General features: G+C 38.1%; 1 protein-coding gene across 1 annotated transcript in view; it reads left to right on the forward strand.

Moving 5' to 3' along the window:
- The first annotated feature begins 4,609 nt into the window (after positions 1–4,609).
- The window catches only part of fyna (FYN proto-oncogene, Src family tyrosine kinase a), a 29,620-nt gene continuing 10,025 nt past the window's right edge, over positions 4,610–24,204 (forward strand). Inside the window, exons 1-7 of the mRNA XM_084743142.1 lie at positions 4,610–4,779; positions 15,356–15,612; positions 20,004–20,100; positions 22,286–22,384; positions 22,593–22,696; positions 23,739–23,888; positions 24,015–24,179. Coding sequence (XP_084599268.1) covers positions 15,366–15,612; positions 20,004–20,100; positions 22,286–22,384; positions 22,593–22,696; positions 23,739–23,888; positions 24,015–24,179 — 862 coding nt within the window. The 5' untranslated portion in view covers positions 4,610–4,779; positions 15,356–15,365. The remainder of the gene's footprint in view (positions 4,780–15,355; positions 15,613–20,003; positions 20,101–22,285; positions 22,385–22,592; positions 22,697–23,738; positions 23,889–24,014; positions 24,180–24,204) is intronic.

The following is a 24,204-nucleotide window of genomic DNA, read 5'->3' on the forward strand; positions in this document are numbered from 1 at the left end:
ATGACATCAGGGCACTGAAACTAAAACTTTCACTGTTCTTTTTAATAGTTATGCAGGATTATAAATAAACTAAATTAATTAATTTAAAAAATATATACTAGCTGCTTGTATATATGCTGCTTATAAAACAATAAATAAATAAATAGTACATACATACATACATACATAGATAGATAAAAACCAAATTGCATTATGTTCAGTGAAAAAAAAATTATAAGACAACATATATGATGATATCACTATAGACTGATATAGCTATGCTAGGACAATTGAGCCTATAATATCGGCTGACAGATACGTTGGTTTGGCTCTAAGATGAGATAAGAGTCCAAAATAGGAGTAGAAAAGAGCAAGTGATAAATAAACATACAAATAAAATAGAAAATATATAAAAAATAAAAAAATAGATATACTTTTTCCTTGTACTGATATATAAATAAATGTATGGGATAAAGCTGCAACAAATAGGGTCAAATAGGTTGTTTATACCACAAGTTTTTAAATGGATATATAAGTGTCTAAACAACAGCATGTTTTGACCAGCTGAGCTGAGAAAGCTCTGCTCAGCTGGTCTCATATTATATCATCACGCAGCCTCCTGACATATGTCTCGCCCAGCAAACAGACGTCCCCTGTAACTATAAGCCCCTGTGCCCACAACTTCCCTCGTCCCTCTTCTTGCATAATAGCGTCTTGTCTGCACGCTGCAGCTGGAGCATCCCAGTGACCCAGATATAATGAGAGTTTATGGCCCTCTGCTCCTCCAGCAGCAGCCTGCAGTGCTCCGACTCCACCACCAGCCACATGTCTCCTCTCCTCCTCTCTCTCTGCCATCACTCCATGACCCACATCTCCATGGTTACCAGTCCAAAATGGCTCCAAGGAAGAGGCTGCACGTCGAGCACTTTACAGCGATCATGATGACTCGTGGTTGTGGAGGAGAAGTAGGGTGAGAGTGAGTTCAAAAAACTAAGCACAGCGCAGACAACAGTTTGAGGATTAGGGTGACTTCTTTCAGACACCCTCCCTTCATCAGGCTAACTAGGCCACGCTCATTGTTGTGATACTCTGATTACATGCAAAGCTGCAATTATTATGGTGAGCTGCCATGAATATGTAAACCAGCGGACAAAGGCAGTGGAGCATGAAGTGTTTTTAACAACACCATGAAGCCAGACATTCAGACATAAAGACTTCTTCACCTGCAGGACACTATGTCAGAATCCCAGGTGGAGTGTGTGTGTGTGTGTGTGTGTGTGTGTGTGTGTGTGTGTGTGTGTGTGTGTGAGCAAAATTTGCACAACTATTACGCACAACTGCTTCGATGACAAACAATCTTAGTCATGCCAAAAGTTGCCATTAATCCTTTCACTTAAGGACCAGTGTGTAGGATTTAGCGGCATCTAGTGGTGGGCCTGCAGACTGCAAACACCTCGTCCTACCATCCCCTTTCAAGCATGTAGGAGAACCTGTACTGTAAAAAATCATGAACAGGAATTTAGCGGAATCAACTAACCTTTTCTCATTAACTTAAGTTTAATTTAATGAAGTAAATTGAATTGTGAATCATCCTGAACTGATATATTTCACAATAATGACCTGCTTTCTGTAAATTATCCCACTTATTAGGTTGTTACTTAACAAACAAAATCAGTTATTTGACACCAAATATCAATCTTAATATGATTTTAGTGATTTAAAAAATATTTTATTGCTGTTTCAGAGAATGGTGTCCATAACGACAGTCTGTTCTTCGGAGCAATGGTCTGTTATACACAAATTACAGACCTTAGAATGATGAATTGAATAATCAGAATCAAGTTTTTAACAAAAGTAATTAAATTAAGTTTCTAAAGAAAAATGATCAGCATATTAGTAGATTTCCCAGCTTGCATTGTTTGAGAGTTTAAAGTCTCTTGAGATCCTTTTGTTTTACAATTTGAAGAAAACAAAAATGATGAAAACTTGCTAGGTGTCTCTAATACACTTCATTAAAGACAAGTAATGGTTGTTTGTTCTTAACAACAACGAAAAAACTGAATCATGATGACAGTTAGTATTGAATTCAATCACTGTCTCCCTTACAGTTAAAATTTAATAAAATCATAGAGAGCAGTTTCGCATCTTGTCTTTGTGCCAAAGCTGGAACAAAGAAGCTCAATCAGGACCAGCTGCAGCTGTGAGGTCTTTGTGTGAATTGAAGAACTGACTTCTCAAACTGAAAAAAAGTACAAAGAACTCAAATTTGTTTGTAATGTTCGTCAGTGTGACTGAAGATTGTTGGTTTAACTTGATATGTTAAGGTTTTTGAGCGCATTTTCTCATGTACAGCTGAATTAGTAGAAAGTTCATTTGGCCAGAAAAGTTTATTTGAATCGTTACAAAATTACTTCAACTTGCCTTTTCAAATACAGTCAACTTAAAATTTAGTTAAACTTAAAATGTGAAAAGCCATATTCACAGCCAGTTTGCTTTGTCCATTCTGAAACAAGGTGGTTCAACATTGCGACCACCATGGAAGAGAACTCACATCATCTGCAGACATAAACATACTTCTGAGCACCATGTTCCATTCCTGCTATATTCTGCAAATAAAGTAGCTTATTCAGTCAACAAAATAATTCTGGAGTGCATGTTTGGTGTAAAAACAGCAGCAAAACTGGAGAAATGGAGGTCAGAGATCAACATTGTGAATCAAAATTATATTCCTGAGCAGATTTAACTCTGAAGTATCAACAATTAGCCTGTAATAATATGAGTGAAGATTGTTTGTCTCCATTGTGGGAATATATGTTACATTTTGTACCCAATACTCCCTCTCAGTGGCTGAATGTTGCTGATGTTTTCACTCATACAGACAGAGGCACTGTTTTCTAGTTTGTTTCTTGGAAAGCTTCCAGCTTCTTTTTTGAACATTACTTGAAATGTTTATTTTTGATTGTTCTTTTGGCTATTGGTCATCAGGGTGCAGCTTCACTATGCTATTATTCATGTGCCACTTATTTGGGAACAATTGGGTTTACAGATTTAATTCCAACAAAGAAAAACTCAGCATGATTTTAGTTTTCAGTGGAACAGAAACTAATCCGCTTATGCCATCGGGGGGGAAATTGTTGCACACAATGGGATGAAAAATCAAAAAATATACTCAAAGGTTTATGAATTTCTTTTGGCTCTAATTTAAACACTAGCTTCATTCTTTCTGTATGAAGTTCTGTGCTTTTTAATCACATTTACAGACTTAAAATGAGAGCATGTAAACAGAACTCTGCACACTTGAACAAAAACAGACAAATTGACCAACCTTGCCCTGTTTTTCAGTCACTCCACAGACGAGGAGGTGTCCCACTACAAATTGTAACCTGTGATTGGAGGAAAGCGATGTCAATCATAGCTCGTGCTCGGCGTGGATACGCAATCACAGCTGCGTCAAGACGCACGCAGATAAACCGGAAAATAAAACAGCATTTGCAGGTCAAAATAAAAGCACATAAGTTTAGATTTTTTTTAATACTGCATATAACAGACAAGGGTATTAGTAAACTAAAACTTATCTAAAAATTAAAACTAGGTGTGTAATACATTTTCCACTTCCCACAGGTTTGGAAAAAAATTAAGAGTATCAAAAAAATAATATAAGAACAGTATCATTAAGAGAGTTTCATCATATTTTTACCAGTGGATTTTATTTACCATTTTATTTTACTTATCTTAATTATGACTTCCCATCCCTGATTTTATGTTCATTCTTTTTATGTGAAGGACTTGGTGCATGTAATTTTTTCTTTGTTGTAAAGCTGCATTTCTTGCATGATAGGTGCATACAAATTAAATTTATTGTTGTTGTTGTTGTTGTTGTTGTTGTTAAATAAAACTAAAAATTAGACTTCAGAGAAAAGAAAAATGACAGAGACACTATAGCATACTTTTAAAGCTAATATAAAATCAAATAAAAATGTACAGAATATACCTATACCTGTGTTTGTTTTGTAAAACCTATTCTGACCCTCTTAAATTTTGTCCTTGCCCAATATCCTTATATTATAATAATAAAAAACTAAAACTATACACTGAAACTAATTAAAAACTAAACATGTTTGAATATTAAAATGCATTACAAAACTAGCTGAAATAATAATCTAAAAGCATTTAGTTTATCTTTGTTTGTATTGTAATACTTATTCTGAATTTCTTAAATCTTGCCCCTGAAACTCAACAATAATCAATAATTTAACATTTTTAAAATATTTTATATTACTTATTTAAAATATTAGAATACACCTGGAAACTGAAGCTAAACTGTAAAAAAAAAAAATAATAATAAAATAAAATAATAAAAATTTAAATTAAAAGTAGAAACTGGTTAAAAATACAAAACTATAATAACTCTGGTATTGGGCGTGCTTAACATAATGTTTTTAATACAAAATTGGCAGAATTACCACCTTATACATTGGTTAAAAATATCAAATTAGTTTTTATTTATTCGTATGTTCACCTTGAAACGTTTTATCCAAAGAAAGCATCTTTATTGTGACAGGATAACCGGAAGCTGCAAGTATTGTTGATAGTAACTTGACGCTGGTCGCCATCGTCATCATCTGTACGCACGGCGGCGACAGGAGCTCCGGAATCGGCTGGCAGGGACTGACGGGTTATCCCACCGCTATTCTGTCTCAACGCGAGGAAAAAACACTGACAGAGAGTAGAAAATATCGGCGGTTCCCTCAACGAAAGTCCCTCTGCAAACTCCGATGGATTAATCTTGATTTTTCTGCGGTAAGAACGCTTTTTTTCTCTCTCTCTCTCCTCTGTGTTGAATTTCAATTGGTGCACCCGCCTTGTCCCCTATTTTGCGATGTGGACTGCGAGATGAATTCATCTCGGAACAGAAAGACAGAGAGCAGAGGAGATAAATAACACACCGTGGCTCGGTGTGTTCACTCCAGTCATTCTTGCAGGTGTAGCTGCACGTATTTGCCCTCAGAGGGGGACGAGCAGAGGAGGTGGAGGTGGTCTCGTAATGATGTTTTGCAGTGCTGTGATTGTGGAGAGGGGGCTCTTGTGTTGCAGCAGCAGCAGCAGGGATGGATGGATGCGCTGCAGAGCAGAGCAGAGCTGACCACTGAGGCCATGCACACACATGATGAACGCCACAATGGCCTGCAGACAGCCTCCTATTGATTCACCCCAAAATAATTGTCATATGCTTTGAGCTAATTGCATTGCCGCACTGTTAAATATCCAATTAAAGCTGTCCTAATCGGGTTATCTGATGTGTGTGGAGGTGCAGCCATCCATCTTGGAGGCAAACACCGGGGATGATGATATATGAACTGTTGTGTAGCTGCGAGCCAGAGCCTCATGTGCAATAAGTTGTGTGTTACTTTGTAAATATGCACTCAGCAGCAGCAGCCTGGAGCTGTGAGCATTCAGCTTGTCATTGGTCCACGAACGACTACACAATCACATGCGTGATATGTATCAAATGTGAATGAAAGGAGGTGCGTATTGTGGTTCATGGACCATGTTCATTTCCCCTCAGGCCCTCTCTGTCCATACAAGTGAGCCTTTACTGGCACGTAAGCTGCTACTTGTGACTTTAAGTTCAAATGAGAGCTGCAGCTGGACTGGTCTGTTAGTTGTCAACTGTTAAATTAATCACCACTACTCCAGTTAATCGTTTTAAGTCATTTTTTGAGAAGAAATGTTGAAATTCTCTGCTTTCAGCTTCTCAAGTGTGAATATTTTCTGGTTTATTTTGTACTCTTATGACAGAAAACTGAATGTCTTTGAGTTGTGGACAAGGCAAGACATTTGAGGACGTCATGTTGGCTCTGTTAAGCATGGATCAACGTTTGTCACCATTTTCTGATATTTTATGAATTGAGAAAATGATCGACTGAATAACTGATGAAAATAATCATTAGTTGCATCCTAGTTCAAATGAAACATATCATCACAAAGATGAAATATTTACCCCTATAAGGGATTACTTTAATGCTTTGGTTAAAGCAAAATGTGTTCATTTTCAACACATCTGGGAGGCTAGTTTGTTTTTGTCAGTAAATAAATGTCACACACACAGCTAGGGCTGCAGCTAATGCTTTTTTTTCATTTAGAGCTGATCAGCAGAATATTTTGATAATCAATTTATCATTAAAGTCCTTTTTGAAGCAAAAATGCCAATCATTTGATGGTTTCAGCTTCTTAAATGTGATGACTTGCTGCTGTAGTAGTTGTAGTAAAACCAAATATCTTTCAAGTTTGGACTGTTGATCGGTTTCTGATGTTTTACACACTAAACGGTTATTCAACAAAATAATCTGGAGAGAGAGTCTACCAGTCAGAGATGTTACGATACCATAGTTGAATTTTTATTCAGCATTATGCTAGTACAAAAAAACAATACTCAATACTTCTTTTGATACCACAACAAAAATCAGAAGTGTCCTAGGTACACATTTCTGTCTTTTTTTAAATGAACAAACTGCACACAGTGCAGGAAAAAGTCACTAAAACCTGTCTGGTTGTACTACAAGTCAAATTTCAGGCAGGACAGTAAAGACTGGACTGAGCTGAAGCCTTGAATGGGCACTTAGGTCATTTGTTTTATAGCTTTCATATTTTTGCCACTAAAATTAATGGATATCGTAGAATTTTAAATATGTGGTATGGAAAGAGAATTGAATTATCTATACTCTTGACAACCTTCCTATCAATTAATCATCTAATCTTTGCAGCCCTGCATGCAGCACTCATGTGGCTCATCATCCTTCAGTTTGCACTTTCTATCAACCCGAGTGTTTTTCACTTCTACCAGAAAACGTCCAACCCCCATCACTGTAGAGACCCACCACATCATTATTTCCAGTGGATTGTTACATTGAACGTTGCCCTCCACTGGCACCAGATTTGGAAAGAACCGTTTAAACCCCTCAGTGCAGACTGACAGGCAGAATCTGCTCCTGTTTGTGGAAAAAAAAAGAGAAAAAGTTTTTCTAATTTGCCCTTTTCTCCCATTTGGAAAATATTCATCTACGAGGGACAAATCTCAGTGACTAAGTGGACATGCGTTTACAATGGGCTCAGTGATTTAACAACATGACTCAACATACTCAACTGTGAACACTGTGACACCAAAACACAGCTCGGCTTAAACCCACACACGTACATACTGTATGAAGCTCAGCTGTGGGTTTTATAACTAGTTCATTCAGTATGTAAAGAATGCTTTGAAAGCCTAAACAGTGCGTTTCATTGTGCTGATAATCTTGTAGCAGAGTGAGATGTGGCCATTGTCTTGTTGTTGACACGTTGAATGAACTCAGTTGTCCGACACAAGCAAATATTGTAACTATTCAGAGAATGGCAGCCATAAGGAGGAGATTGTCAGAGTTGTACCAAATCCAGTAAACACACCATTGAGTTTTATACGCATTTAAATGGCACGCAGCAGAAAATGATCCTCTTTTAGGTTGTTTCTTTGGTGAATGAACAGAAAGTTGAGTCCTGGAGTTGAATAAGGTCGCCGGGAGTGCGACTTCAGTAGGAGGGGTGTGGGAGGTCTGACCTTGTTTTGTGCCATGTCAATGATCTGAGTGTACAGGGACCCCTCACTTCAAATTAAACAGAGCTGTCTTGTTACAGTCTGTGTTGAATTGCAAAATGATTGTAGTCTGGAGAGATCTGCAAGTTCATCAGGGTTAAATAATGAAGGCAGTCTTAGACGTAATGACCAGTTTGTAAGTCAAATTTCCACTGTTTAAAGCACTTACGTAGCTTAACTATAGAAAAGAAATAACATGCAGGTCAGCTTGTTACCAATTAAATAGCATATTCCCATTGGAGCTAAAGCCATTAGCCTATTATTTTGAACTATTTTGATCATTTTCAAGCAAAAATTACAGAAAAAAAATCCCTGGTTCCAACATCTTATGTAAGTATTTGCTGCTTATCATACATAATAAAGCATTGAAAGACTTCGGAGATTGTAATGGCCTTTTTTCTACTATTTTCTGACATTTTATAGACAGAAAGATTAACTGATTCATCTTGACAGTAGGGCCGCAACTAATTATTATTTTCATTATCAGTTAATCTGCTGATTGCATTTTTAATTAATAGATTAATCTTCTTGTCTGTGTCACAAATTGTCCAAGTCCAAGGTTAGATTGGTCCAATATTCTCTAGGGTTTTTGAGCTGTTTGGTCCAATATTCTTTGGTCCAATATTCTTTAGTCCTCATTCCCCAGATTGATCCAATATTTTCTAATCTTTTAGTCCTGGTTTAGTCCAGTATTCTCAAATGTTTTAGCTCCAGTTTGGTCCAATATTCTCCAGTGTTTTTGTCCTGATTTGGTCAAGTATTCCCTAGTGTTTTAGCCTCATGTTGGTTGAATTTTCTCTAGTGTTTTGTCCCCAGTTTGATCTAATATTCTCTAGTCTTTCAGTCCTGGGCTGGTTCATTATTCCTATATTGGTTCTTTTGTCTTTTATCCCCTGTTTGGTCCAATATTCACTAATGTTTTAGCCCCAAGTTGGTCCAGTATATTCTCTAGTGTTTTAGCCCTTATTTGGTCCAGTATTCTCTAGTGTGGTTACTTTTTAAGGATTTGTTTTTGTTTCTTTAGTCTTTAGGTAGGCAGGAAATGGGGGCAAGAGTGAGGGCATGACACAACAAAGGGCCACTGGCGGGAAGCGAACCCATGGCTGCTGCTGCTAAGGACTGATATCCTCTGTACATGTGCTGCACGCTCTACTAACTAAGCCACTGGAGTGCCCCAATATTCTCTAGTGCTTTAGCCCCCGGTTGGTCCAATATTGTCAAGCCTTTCAACCCCAATTTGATTCAGTATTCTCCAGCGTTGACTCCTTGTTCGGTCCAGTATTTTCAGTGTTTTAGCCCTAGTTTGGCCCAATATTTTCAAATGTTTTCTCCCAAGTTTTGGTCTAATATCCGTAGTGTTTTGGTACTGGGCTCATCTTCAAATATCTTGTTCTGTTCGACCACTAGTCCAAAACCAAAAGATGTTTTAATTTGCAATGATATAAAACATAAAAAGCAGCAAATCCTCAAATTTGAGAAGCTCTTAACATGTTTTGAGTTGATAAACAGTTAAACAACAAATTAATTATCAGATGTGTCATTGACTGAGCTGTCTGTTGATTGACTAATTGATTAATACAGTAAATATTTCAGCTCTGTAGTGAATCACCACCAGTACTCTTTATTATTTCAGTCCACACGTGTCATTTTTTTTCAGACTGCACATCTGTCTGTTTCCCAGGCCTGACGGACTGTCTCCTGTTAAATCCATCAGTTATGCTGTGTGACCCTGACATGTCTGTCCTCTTTAATTTAGTATATTGATCTGGCAGCTTTACTATAAATGGCTGAGAGTATCTCATTATGGCTCGCAGCTCTCTCTGTTGCTGTAGATGATTAACACTTGTGCCCGTACAGCGTCAAAATAAAGGCCATCATTTGGGGAAATTAATTTCCACTTGATTCCAGCAGCTGTGACTGATGTAGTAGCATTAACCCCGTCCTGTCCCTCTACATTCAGATAATGTTGGCGTCGTCATTCCTCTTTACTTCCTGATGTGCAGAGATCTTACTTGCAGCAGCATTGACAAATACTATCCAACAGATTTGGCCAGACATCAAAGTCAGATTTCAGACTGCATCTTGAGCCAATCAAAATGAGGAGAGTTAATGCGATACCCTTGCCTGTCTGGGTTTTCGTGTGAAAGTCAGATCCTCAGTTTCTTTTCCTCTTTCTCTGCCTTTTGCTATTAACTGTTCCAACACAACCACGTAGCGATGATCCTGTCATACTCGGACCTTCCACATCACTCCACTGTGGTCCTCTCTGAGGCAGGCTGTTCATTTGGGTCTGAAAATAGCGTGATGAGTGTTCTCGCAGGCCGAGGTGGTCATGCGATACCCAGGCAGTGCCACGGAAAGGAACGAGGCCCGCGGCTGTGATGCCATCATCTGCTTTTTTTGGGGAGGGGAGGACTTGTGCCGCAGGTCGGGCACGGAGCAGTCTAGTATTTGGCTGTGTGTCTCACCTAAAATCATGATGTCGCAGGGTTTTGTCTTGACATTTTGTTGTGATCCATAGTATTCATGTGTGTAATTGAATAACAGAGAGTAGTTGTCTCTTGGATCCAGAGATGAATGCTTCTGTTATTCTGTTATTGTAAAAATGTGATAAATCTGCCTGTTGCTGTCAAGCTTAACTTGATAAACCTTGATTTATGTTTATCTCCCTTAAAGGAAAGTGTTTCTTAGGTCCAAAGATGGCAGATTTTCCCAGCAAACCAAATCAGCAACATCAACAACACGTGATTCATATGCAAATGTTTACTAAGCGAAAACCATGCCAAAAAAACGATACTCAGAAAGGGAACATATGTACATAAACAATACAAGATGGCCTAGTTTCTGTGCAGCAGAATGGTTACAGACATGTTAAAGCAATGGTAGTCCCTGGCCTTTTTACTTCAAGAGCAGGGAGATTTTCATAATCCCCACAGGCAGCACGACGACGTGAGATCTCCCCTCATTTACTCTGATCCCTCCAGGAGGGGATGCAGTGCTATTTCAATCACTGCAGTTAAAGAGAAAATGCACTAGAAAACAGACTTTACCTGCGTTATCTTCCCAGGCAGCTCAGTTAATATTTCCTCGCCTGTGCAATTCTCCACCAGAGTTGTCAAAGATTTTAATGTATTGCTAAGCCTGTTTCCAACAAGCAGGAGGCTCTTCAAGACTGGATCACTGTTTTAACTTGTATATGTGTTAGAGCAGCAATGATTAGTTGATTAATCAACAGGGCTGTCACAATTTCAATATTAAGTTGAAAATTGATTGAAATGAGTTTTCGGTTTCGATAATGAAAAAAAAGGCAGACTTAACATTTCTCTCAGTATTTTATTTTTGTTTCCACTCCCAGTGGAAGAAGAAAAGACGTCAGTGTAACTTACCAGCTGTTATATTACACTTAACACTTATAACATATTAGACCATCCTTTTAAAGAATTTGAAAATGTAAATCCAATAATTCATTGATCTTTACAAATCAAGACTAGGTAGTCTAATAAGGGCATAGCCATGACTGCTAAAAAATGTTAAAATTGAGAATTGTGACCTCAAAAGGGAAGTAGAATCATGGATTTGAAGAATCATGACACCTATTATCATAAATATTTTGATCATCAATTGCCACTCATTTTTTTAATATTTCCATAATTTTGGTTGATTGTATCAGACTCGTTTTCATTATTAGTGTAAAAGTTGTCTATAAAATATCAGAAAAAAGTGCAAATCAGAGTATCCCAGAGCCTGTGGTAACATTTTTAAACTGCGTTATTTGTCCAGTCAACTGAAAAAACAGCTTTATTTCATGATCTAGAGCCAATGAACCATTTTCAACTCAATAAATCTTTGAATTTAGGATTTTTTGTTTGTGAAAATTAGTGCTGCACAATTTATGGAAATTTTATCGAAATCACAGTATGGCTTTCTGAAATTTTCAAATTCACTGAAGGCAAAATGTGCAACAAAAAACTTTTAAACGACTGAATGTCGTGAAGCAGAGATGTCCTCTCCTATAAAATCTTCATTTGATACAGATTCATGCAAAAAATCACAAATCAAAATAAGTAAAAAAAAAGTAACATCATGTCTAATATCACAGATCATATTGCGATTTCAATATCAGTCAAAATAATTGCATTTAGATATTCTTTCAAAATCGTTCAGCCATAGTGAAAATTTCTGTTTGCAGATTTTCTAAATTGTTTGACAACTGTGTCAAAGTCTCACCAGTATCGGAAAATACCTCTGATTCAGCCTGAAATGCAACGGCAAGTGGGCAAGTCTATATGCACCGATCCAATACCACGTAATTTGTTAACACAGAAATTGGACCCTGTTACTTCCCAGCAGTGTTCTGTATTCCTTTTTTTGTCCAAGATGGCGAATTCATGTTCAGTGGCATTAATTTTCTCACAATGATAGCAGTCATATCACATCCATACAGTGTGGGATTAGTATACTCTGTATCAGCCGACAAACTAAGTTCCCAAATCAGAATCAGCATCAGGAAGGAAAAAATGGTTTCAGAACATCTCTAAGAAAACAGATGTCACTTTCTTATTTCTACTGTTTTGGGGAGGCTTGTGCATTTCCCCTTAAATGGAAATTTTCAGCTGAACATACATTTTACGGTGAGTTTTTACTTACCTGTTATACTGTAGACAGGGGCGTTGTAAAAACCAGAAGATAGAAGATGTAGATATTAATGTCACAGAAGATTATTTGTTATTTTAAGGACTAGTAGACACTCAGCAGTCCTCCTCCTCCTCCTCCTCCTGCTCCTTGTATTTCAGTCTGTGGTCTCAGCTTTGGTCTGGACTCATACTGTAATGCTACCGCTGCTGGGCTTGTTTCTTTCTGGGTATTTAATGGGCTTTTATTGGCAGTAATGAATCACAGTGATCTCCTATCTGCAGTGGCTCTGGTCTTCTGTTAGTTAAGCAAGTGTGGAGCAAATGTAGGACTGGAGAAAGTGAAAATGCTGTGCGCAGGAGGTGAATTCTGTATTTTAAACTTCCATGTACCTGTGGGATACACGTATTTTGATATTTGGATGTTCATAGTGCACATTATGTGTGATTTGTCTTGTTTTTAAATACGAGTCTTGTTCAAGTGTGGTTTCCAACTCAAACATGACGTCCACAGATGAATCCATCCAATTTTTTTCTTCTTTTCTTTTCTTTTGTTTGTCTTTTTCTGCTCATTTCTGGTGTCAAATGACAGTGTGACACCATTAATGTTGGCCTATGTTGACCTGGTTATTTGAATTTAGTTTGCTTATTTCAGTGTGTGCTTTCAAGCACCACTTTCACAAAAACAAATAATCCACTGACTGTAACCCAAACTATACACATTCCCTGACCAAAAAGCAGCAGGAAGGAGAAAGATATCTTATTATTACCTGCTCCTTTCTTAATAATAACATCAATACAAATGGCCGTTTTCATTTCACAGATCACAGATCATACAAATTCAACTCAAATACAGTAAATTACATTAATCTCAAGATAAATATCATTCATAATGTCCCGTTATTTTTCCGCCTTTTTCTAAGATTGAATAGTATTTGAGCAACATTTTAATTTTAACTATTATTTGATAAACTTGATAAACAGTCTTGTACATTCAGAGGTTTAGTATTTGTCATGTGCAGCAACCAAACATGGATGTACAGTAAAATTTTCATTTGTCTTCAATATTGGATGCTTTGAATAAAGTTAAATACTGATGTCCTCGATGTCTGCTGTACCCTGGTGCAGAATTCAGTGTGCAGCAAGTGACACATCTGTTTGCACTTTTTTTTTTCTGGTCTAGGCATTTGGGTTTCTTGCTGGTAAATGTAAAACAGGCCTGAAGGAATTTAGTCAAACACTTTGTAGCGTTCTGTGTGACCATTAAGCTCTGGCGTTCATCAGTTCATGTCTCTGATTCCAGCTTCTTAAGAATACTTAAGATTTAAAAGTTCAACGGTCTTGAAAAGTTCTATTTTGCGTCACCTTAAAATGACAAACTTATCGTTTATTGAAATTATTTTTGGGACAATATATCATCCAACACAAGTATTGATGATGGCAGGCCTACTGACTGACTGACTAGGAGTCCAAACCTGAAAAATATTTAGTTTACAATCTTAGAAGATGAAGACAAGCTGAAAAATTTAACATTTGAGAGACTGGAAATGGTGAATTTTTGGTGTTTTTGTTTAAAATTGTTACTTAAAAGATAAGTTGATTATCAAGTAGATTGAATTATTTGATTGAAATGTCTAATATTTTAAGCTCTAACTCAGATGTAATGAGCCAAAACTGTTCCTTCCTAAATCTTTAGATTTGTGATGCTGCTGCTCATTTTTATTTACATTAGACATTGCTCATTTTCACTTATCCTGGCCGAATACTTTGGCAAACGCACTTTTATAAGCTGCAGCTGCACTGTCGGTGTGGATCTGATCTTTAGCTGAGGTCAAGAGTGCTGTGATAGTTTCCCTTTTCCTCCGTCTGCTGCAGCTCTGGCGTTTGCCCCCTAGCACCACCTCCTCCCTCAATCCACAGCGACTGTAAACAAGTGTGTTTCCAATTAGTCGTCTCCGAAGTCAGCTGGCCACTAAAGCTGATGAAAGACAACAGTGCTGTCAGCGGTCTCTTCCTGGCCCTGTTGCACCGGCTTCATGAGCTCCCAGGGCTTAAAGGGGGGGCACGGTGAGCCGAAATGTGCATTAGTTTAACTGGGTCTTTAAAGACGGTAAGGCTCTTTTTAATTGGCAAAGCAGATTGCCTCACTCATTACAGAAACTGGTTTAGTTTTGCTTTAGTGAGGCCAAATGCTCCGTCAGTCAGTCTCCCTCATGACGCTGAGCGTAGAGCCAGGGAGTGGTTTGCTGTTAAGGGTCTCTGTGTGCGTTTTAACTTGCTGCTGTGAATCTATAGACAGGTTTGTGGCTCCTTGTAAAGAAAACAAAAATAAAGTGCATGCCAACTTGTAAATGCAATGGACGGGTGTAAATTCTTCTCACAACTGTGGCTGTGCAGTAAGATGGAAAAACAGACTGTGATAAATAGAAGTACCAGAAAAAAACTGTGATCAGCCTCTCAAATATGTTGTGTTCTATTGAATACAAGTCAAAAATGATTTGAAAATCATTTCATTCTGGTTTCATTTACATTTTACACAACATCCCAACTTTTTTGGGAATTAGGGTTGTATTATATGAAACTGAATATCTTTGGGGTTTTGACTGACAAAACAAGACATTTAAAGATATCACCTTGGACTTTGAGAAACTGGGATGGACATTTTCCACCATTTTATAGACAAAACAATTAATCTATTGATCTAGAAAATAATCATCAGTTTAACTGATACTGAAAATAATCATTAGTTGCAGCCCTAATGTGAATATTTTTTGCTTTAAATTGTAATAGTGCTGACAAATTATTTAATGCCAATTTAAACTGGATGTTCTCAGCATAAAGTATCTCAGCACACGTATTTACAACAGTGATCACATTAGCCTTCACTGCAGCTCTGTCACATTATGTTCCTCTGTATAATTAGTAATGGAGTTTAAAGTATCGTGTTTAATTTCAGCCTAATTGAAAGGTTTTTCACCAGGCTCTGTGCGAGTCTCAGAGGAAGCTCTGAAATAATGGAATATTGAATCATAATTTCCCCAATGGAGACGGCTTTCGAGCTATTATTTTAACCTACGTACTAATTTCCTCTCCGTCTCTCTCTCTCCACCCACAGACAGTAGAGAATGGGCTGTGTCCAATGTAAGGATAAAGAAGCAGCAAAACTCACTGATGACCGCGAGGCCAGCCTCTCACACAACTCGGGGTACCGCTATGGGTCCGACCCCACGCCGCAGCACTACCCCAGCTTCGGGGTCACCACCATCCCCAACTACAACAACTTCCACAGCGGCGCCACACAGGGAGTGACCGTGTTCGGAGGAGTCCACACGTCCTCGCAGTCTGGGACGCTTCGGTCTCGAGGAGGAACAGGTGAGGCTGAAGAAAGTCTTTTTAAAAAGTCTGAATGCTTGTGAGATGGTTCAGATACAAGGCAGCTGTTTAGTAACTAGAAACGTTTGTCAGGTCCAAGTCTTTGAGGCTTGTAGCTGTTCTAAAAATAATATTTTGTGCAGGGATTGACCGATATTGTTTATTTGGAACCCATATACAGTACCAGTCAAAAGTTTGGACACATCTGCTCATTCAATGTTTTTTCGTTATTGTCAAGCATGGAATTATGTTGTCAGCAAAAATGAGAAAACAAGGCAAAATATGTTTTGTATTTTAGATTATTTAAAAGCAAAAGGACGCTTCCACACTGTCCTCTGCACTTTAATAATGTTGTTGTTATTAATTCTATGAATTCTAATATTCTAATCAATCCTGCAGCCTATACCACATTTTGCTCGCTGGTAAGCTTAGCTTAGTGTAAAGACTGGAAAAAAAAGGAAAGACCTAGTCTGGTTTTGTCTGGAGGACATGGAAAGAAACAACAGTTCCTACCTCCTACCTATGTCACTACTTGATCTAACCAGTACATAACATTTGTAAAGGATAAGATGTGTCTTAAAGGGCAGACTCACACAATATAATACAATATGGCAACCCCTCATATCACACCTTGCATGTAGAAGTTCTTGAGTTGGAGGAACCTCTGTGGCTCAGTTGGTAGAGCGTGTGCTCCATGTACTGAGGCTGTCAGTCCTGCTTCAGTGGCCGTGGGTTTGATTCCAGCCTCCGACTCTTTGCTGTATCTCATCCCACCGCTCTCTCCCCCCCTTTCATGTCTCTCTCCAGCTGTCCTATTCTAATGAAAGAGAAAAGAATCCCGAAAAATACTTGAAATATGAATTCCCTGAGTTGTAGGCTGTTTTTACACACCATTTCATTTTATTTAATCAGTAAATGAGCGACTACTGAACAGGGAATATTTTTTTAATTAATATTTTATATTTTCATTCTCCTTTTTACATTTATAGCCATTTGTAGTATATTTATTATGTATTTCTCACTCCTTTTCAACACGTATTTTTAAGCCTTCAGCTGTTGTAACAAGTGAATTCCCCAGTGTGAGATCAATAAAGTCTGTCTTATCTTATCTTAACAGCAGAGGTTTAGGAAGTTGAGAGGACTAAAGTAGGAAACTAGTGCTCCAAGATCTTATCTGAGTTATCTTCCTATTCTTACTCTTATTCTCTTTTATTTATTTAGTATGTAGGCATTTATTTTATCTGTCAATTTTTATTTTATTTATTCTATTTCAAAACATTCACCTTTCCTTTTTAATGCTTATTTTCAAAGTGTTCAATCTTAAAATACAGTTCTCATATATTTATATCACCTGTTAAATATCTCTGAATGTATATGAATATAGTTTTGTTATTATTTTACATAAATGAAAATGAGCATTGACAAAAACAATATATGGAATCTATAATTTCCCTTAGCTTAATAAAATATATCTGAAACAGAAAGTTACTCTGTCTGGCCAGCAAATATCTTTGGACAGAGCCAGGCTAGCTGTTTCCCACAGTTTCCAGTTTTTATGCTAAGCTAACCCAGCTGTGGCTTCATATTTATATTACAGACATGAGGTAGCTCTTTATTTATTCCTGTGGGGAAAAAAAGCAGAGATATGAGATGAAAGGAAACAACAGTAAATAAGGGAAAACAAACAAATAAATGAGACAATGCAATAATATAATACAGTGCAATAAGAAATAATAAAGAGTAGAGATAATACTGATACTCATACCGGTGTGAGAACAGGTACATCAATAAGCAGAAGAAGTATAGACTAGAGTATATAGAGTTTAAGAGTTGAGGGTGTATAGTATAAAAACAATGTAGATGGTGCAGTAGACCGTTTACATCAATAAATTTAATTTTATTAAATGTGTAAAGTGCAAAAACAGAACAAAAATATTTATGAGCAGTGCAAACATTTATAGTTGTCATTATAAAATCATCAAGAGTGAAATTTATGAAAGAACAGGTCACTGGGTAGTTATAAAGTGAGATATTTATATAAAGTTGTGCAAACAAGCAGAGTCAATGTGAGTTGTGATATGTATAAAAAGTAGTGGAAACAGGATCCACATGGAGAGTGATGAAATATGAGATGTGTAAAAAGTAGTGCAACCAGACAGAGTCAGTGAATAGTGATGAAATGTATAAAAACTGTGCAGTGATGCACAGTGGGTGAAACAATAAATTAGTTTTACTTATTTATTTTTATTTCCTTTCCTCTCATATCTCTGCTGCTATGAGACTGAATTGTTCCCACAGAGGTAAATAAAGAGCTACCTACCCACCCGAGAGTGGTATCAGTCTCCATCTCATTTGACTTACCGCAAGGAAGCGAATAAACATATGTCCAAAATGTCGGACTGTTCCTTTAGGACAGGGTGACTTTGTGGAAGTGGAAAGTTCTAAAATATGCCGCTGTCACTAAATGGAGGTCAAATTACAAACAGGCCAATTAAAAGAGAAATAAAATGTCAGTCGAAGTTGTAAAGCTGTAAACGTCCGTGAGGACCACTCACTGTCTGGCCCCCGTCCAACATTCAATAAACAGCTTCATGTCGGCTGAATGTTGACTGTCTGTTATACAGTATTTGTCCGGCAGTTTTCACTTTCAGACATATTTGATGATTTAAATCAACTCCGCTCAGAGTTTCTTTCCCACCTGTATTCTAAATAAATATGTAATTTTTCTCCTGTGTGTGCTAAAAGTGTGCCGCTGCAATAAATTCACGTTTCTGCAGAAGATGAATGTCCACTGGCTGAAAGTTAATGGAAAAAAAGAGTGACCTAAATTATCGCCGGTACTCTGTGAGACACATCTGATGAGCATAAAGATCAGACGTTGTGCTGAATAGTGCTTTCTGTGTTTGAGGAATGGGCTTTACAGTCGCACACTTAAGATTTTAAAGATACATATGATGTGTGATGCATAAATAAACACCATCTTTTTGCTTTGATGTCAACTACTTATGGATTTTTTTTTTACCCAGCACAGATAAACACTCTGCAGAGTCAGCACCACCAATTTGTATGAATAAGAAATTACTCCAGGAGGGCAGCATGAAGCAAGCTTCATATCTGAGACTGTAAAGACAAGACTCAAGACTGGACTTAAAAAAATAGTCAAACAGTGAACTAGGGTGGAGTAAAACCTAAAACCTCATCTGAACCTCCCTGTGAAGACATGAACATGTTTGTCTCTGCGACAGAGAGCAGTTAGGTGTATTTCAGGGGTCACTGCATGGACAGGGAAATGTGCAGGACTTTACTGCAGTATTGTAGCTCTGACTGTCCAGGGATGATTCAGATCAAATCAGAAAATTAAATCATTTTACAGTTTGAGGCTTATTAAGAGATACAGGGACTCCAGGGCCGCTGCAGATCACATCAGATAAATTGGATTGGCCTCAGCATTCCTAGAGGATCGTCTCTCTGATAAGGCTTAAAGTCAGATTTGTGTTTTGTATGCAAAACAAAGAGGTTTATTTATGTGCATGCTAAACCAGTAATAATAGATTTTTGTATGTTTTGTTTCTTTTGGCAGGTGCAGACAGTGCAACAAGCTGTAGTATCATTAGAAAATAGATGGTCAAGGCGACTGCTTTTGTTTATTCAGCTTCTCCTTGTTTGAGTTTTAGTGGTGGATGACAAACAACCAGTAAGATGTTTATTTAAACAGCAATGGTGGTGCGTTGAACACCCTGTTGTGTGCACATGCGCACGCCGCTTCATGCCTTTTTAATATGGCTGCGTGTATTTATATGTTGTTACTGACTGGATGACACCTGTGGCACGCTAACCAAATGAGAGAAAACATATCTCAAAGGCTGTTCCTCACCGTTGTGCACTGTTTTGTGCTTTCATTGCAATTGATTAGATTTTTCCATTTGATGCATTGCTAATATAGACATATTGATGAGCTCATCTTTAAATGGTTGTTATATTTTCTTTATAGTCTGATTTTAAGCTGCAGTCAGTATTTTTCATTAACAATGTCATGTGTTAAATGACTGTATGTAACGTAAAAAGAGTCACTTGCAATGACAGACTAGGAGTGGGAACCACCAGAATGAATCTGTGAATTACTCTGAAAATAAGGCACCAAATGACCTTTAAAATTTCTCCATTCAATTTGCATGTTGTTTAAAAAAATAAAAGTACATAGATGGAACTGGAGAATTTTAAGTATCTGGGGAAAAAAAGCAGCAGAAGAAATAGAAAAGGGCAGTAATTCTTACTGTCATCATGTAACCAGCAGCCCATGTGTTCAACAGATGAACAAACCCAACAGTAACACCACAATGAAAATCTCAACATAACACATAACCAACGCATGTCACTTTGTTTTCCTGCAGGGGTGACTCTGTTTGTGGCTCTTTATGACTACGAAGCCCGGACCGAGGATGACCTCAGCTTCAGGAAGGGGGAGAGGTTCCAGATCCTCAACAGCACGTAAGTGTGAAAACATCTGCATGACAGCATTTAGGGTGGCGGTCGTGTTTTCTCTCTCTGTTTTTCGTCTGTCGAATGTCTGAATGCTGCATTTGGAAATGAAAATGTTGTTTCACAGGCACAGACAGAGGGAACGGGTCTCTTATAGACCTGATGTGGCTCATTAGTGTTATGTTAAATGCAGGGTCTGACAGATTTGTCATGTTTTGATGGTAGCTTTATGACAGTTTGCATCATAGAAGTAAAATATCTTGTTCTGATGTGAGTTTCTCTGCTTTCACATAATACAATGTGGTATATCTTGAGTGAATAGCATCCTTCTTTACTAGACTTTTCTGTGTCTCCATACGCATTTCAAGTGACAAGTGACTTGTCATCATGCAAAAAAAAAGATAGAGAGATAGCTACATCATTTGTTTACAACGATTAAATGTTTTGTTTTGCTTTGTTGTTTTTTTGTCCCTGTTGTAGCCAATATGCTGGGACAAACATTCAATGTTTTTATACAAAGCAAGAATCAATTTAACATGTAAGATATGCAGAATCTACAAAAAGGTCCAAATAATTAAGAATATATTGAAGACAGTATTGCACAAAGTTTGTGAGGTTTCTCCCATCTCAACAAATCACAAAATTGCACAATTTAATAAGCATATCTGCAGACCACAGGTAAGAAAAAAGTAGCCTATGGTGGTTACTATTCACTGTATTTGTAAAATTTTACATGTTTACTGTAAATATAATATCTTCTTTCATACATTTACTCTTCTTTCAGTCTTTTAGTTGGTGCAACAAGTGTGGGATAAATAAAGTTTATCTTATCTTAAATTAAAAGAGGCCAAACATGCAGTTTGCACTACAGTGAACCAAATGATGTACGAAATAGTACGAAATAATCAAACAAACTAAAGTACCAAATGATCTCGGAGCTCTCCACCTGTGATCAGATCACACAAGACACATGTTAAGGCCAGGTGTAAACAGCCTACGACTATGACTACGAGCCAGACAGAGACCGACAGCCAACATTAGCTCTCCTGCTAAAGTCTCCATCTTATGTAACTTACAAACATGGACAGGTTCATACGGGTGTTTGAAATCCTTGAAAGCACTTGAATTTTAATGTTGTAGTGTTTTCAAGTTTGAGAAGTGCTTGGATTTTGAGTGAAGTGCTTGAAAATGCTTGAAATTGTAGTTGCATCACTTTCATAATAACCTACCTGACTCAGTAGTTTGCTTTTTAGATAAGCAAATAAAATAAGACGCATACCGGCTCAACCAGTTTGTGTAGGATATCAAGTCTACTAACAGACAGGTAACACATTTTGAAACATGAAACTTTGTTGTTTTCTTGCAATTTGTCCGATTTAATGTGAAAAGGGAATGGATGAAATAATCATTTTGAGTATGTATATATAAAATTTTAATTTACCACAGCTGTGAGGTGCTAGAAAAGCTTAAAATGCTTTAAAAGGGCTCGAATTAGACTTTGGAAAAGGTGTTGGAACCCTGTGAACACACATCTTGTTCTGCATCTTGGGGTCTAGAACGAGACTAAACAAACATTCAGGAAGTGCACTGCTAATGTCAGTTTGTGGGCTAGTTAGAAGCTCTGCTGCAGCACATTAACCAGCATGTAAATGTACCTGCAAATATGCTTTGGTCCAGTGAGATGTTGGTGTGCTCGGTACTCTTCAACGCCACAAACAAAACTCTGTTTGCACATGACATGTAGGCCACAGTGCAAGTTTGTTTACTTTGTCTCTTGTCTCTCTGGCAGCCTGCCTGCTGCTGTCAATCAAACACGTAGACAGACACGCCCCTCCAGACGGCTGAGACAAACAATCACATTTCTCCAAAGACCTTCTTTCTTCCTTAATAATAATAAAAAAAAATGAAAATGATACATTTAAAAAACACAGTGACAATATTTCTGAGTACAAAAAGGGATGACTAACCAATTTCAGTTGGACTTTAAAGAGATGATTCACAGTTGGAGCCCACGCACCAGAAAACAACTGCTTTAAATGTTTTTATGTGCTCTCTGCTCAGCACTCAGAGACAAGACAGCCAATAAATCTGATCACCCACAACTGAGTGTTTATCTGTGCCTGTCTGCGCAATGTGTAAATGTTGATCTGTCTCTCTGTTCATCCTACATCTCTCTCTGTCCTTCTCTCCTCAGTGAGGGGGACTGGTGGGAGGCTCGTTCTCTCACTACAGGTGGAACTGGTTACATTCCCAGCAATTATGTTGCTCCAGTGGACTCGATCCAAGCAGAAGAGTGAGTGAAACTTTTTTTTTTATACGAGTCTCTGAGGCACAGCAGCCTCATCAGCAGAGAGCATGTCATGAATATTTGAGAGCTCATCTCACTGCCTTTTGTTAAACGTGGCATAGCGGCACGGACGCTAAAGACAAACACATTTAAAAAAAGTTTAAAGCGCATATTACGCTCCACAGTGTGACTCCTTCTGTTTCTCTTCCCGCAGCTGGTATTTTGGTAAATTAGGTCGAAAGGACGCAGAGAGGCAACTGCTCTCCAACGGCAACGCCAGAGGCACTTTCCTCATCCGTGAGAGTGAAACAACCAAAGGTACTCTGACCAAGCAGCAGCTAACATGCTGACATGTTGGGTGCTTTTAAAGTTTGGAAACACACAGAAGTCTTTGTGAATAAATAAGTACTTAAGAACACTTTACTTAAATTTGCAATGTGGCAGTAAAAGCTGTTTATTTATAGATAAACTCATGAAATCATTGCAACTTAAAATTCAGTGTACTGGGTTAGTTCAGATTATTTGAAGTGGGGTTGTATGAGGTACATATCTATAGTCAGTGTATTACCTGCAGAAGATGGTGGCACAGCCCCGACATGGACAGTAGAGAGGAGTACTGGTGTAGCAAGCTAAGCAATGCACTGCAGAGCACTAGAAGGTGACACAACAGTGGATTTTCACTCCCGTCTCATTCCAGTCCCACAAAAATATTCCTGTCTCGTCCAGATCCCACAAAAATACTCTTGTCCCGTCCCAATCCCCAAAGAATGGCTCTCGTTCCTTTCTGTTTCCGTCAGTCTACAGTCCACACACATCATGCGCTGGTCAAGTGGCTGCAACCAGAGCAGACAGGAGAGAATAAAAAAAAGACGACAGAATGACTCATGTTTAAAATGAAGAAAATTGAGGTTATTCCTGTGTTCTGCAGGGTAAAATGACATTTTTGCCATTGGAGTTTAGTGGCTTTCTTGACAGTAATATTTGGCTTATGTCGAGGAAAAGGTTGTGTGACAGCATCTTACATTTTCATATTTAATCATGAGTTTTAAGTGGCTAAATTATGTTTTTCTGCTGACCCTGATCCTACACTGGTAATCCTGCTATTCCCCCAAACTGAGGCCATGCAGACCGCCAGCTACTGTAGATAACACACTGACTATGGATAAGTACCTCACACAACCCCACTTCAAAAAGTCCAAACTATCCTTTTAATATCATGTCATTAACTATGCAGCTGCTCCATATTAATTGCCCTAAATCTTTGCACAATGTTCTTTATATGCACTCATTTTGTTCCAGTCTACTTGAATCCACCAGTTTTCATTGTGTGTGTGTGTGTGTGTGTGTGTTTCTGTTGTAGGGGCCTACTCTCTGTCCATCCAGGACTGGGATGACATCAAGGGAGACCATGTCAAACACTACAAGATTCGCAAGCTGGACAGTGGAGGCTACTACATCACAACCAGGGCCCAGTTTGAGACGCTCCAGCAGCTCGTACAGCACTACTCTGGTGAGGAAAAACCCTCCTGACATGATGTATCTGCTTTCCCTCTGCTAACATTACAATGTCATATGGTTTTATACAGTTTAATATGGTTTAATATCATTTAAAATTCTAACCGTATGCTTCATCCAGCCAGGGCTGCAGGGCTGTGCTGCCGGCTGATCGTGCCGTGCCACAAAGGCATGCCCCGTCTGACCGACCTGTCCGTCAAAACCAAAGACGTGTGGGAGATCCCGCGGGAGTCGCTGCAGCTCATCAAACGTCTTGGCAACGGCCAGTTTGGAGAGGTCTGGATGGGTGTGTATCTTTTTGGCATCCTGTT

This window comes from Lutjanus erythropterus, chromosome 18, assembly GCF_056507025.1.
Source record: "Lutjanus erythropterus isolate fLutEry1 chromosome 18, fLutEry1.hap2, whole genome shotgun sequence".
In the NCBI taxonomy this organism is placed as follows: Eukaryota; Metazoa; Chordata; class Actinopteri; order Lutjaniformes; family Lutjanidae; genus Lutjanus; species Lutjanus erythropterus.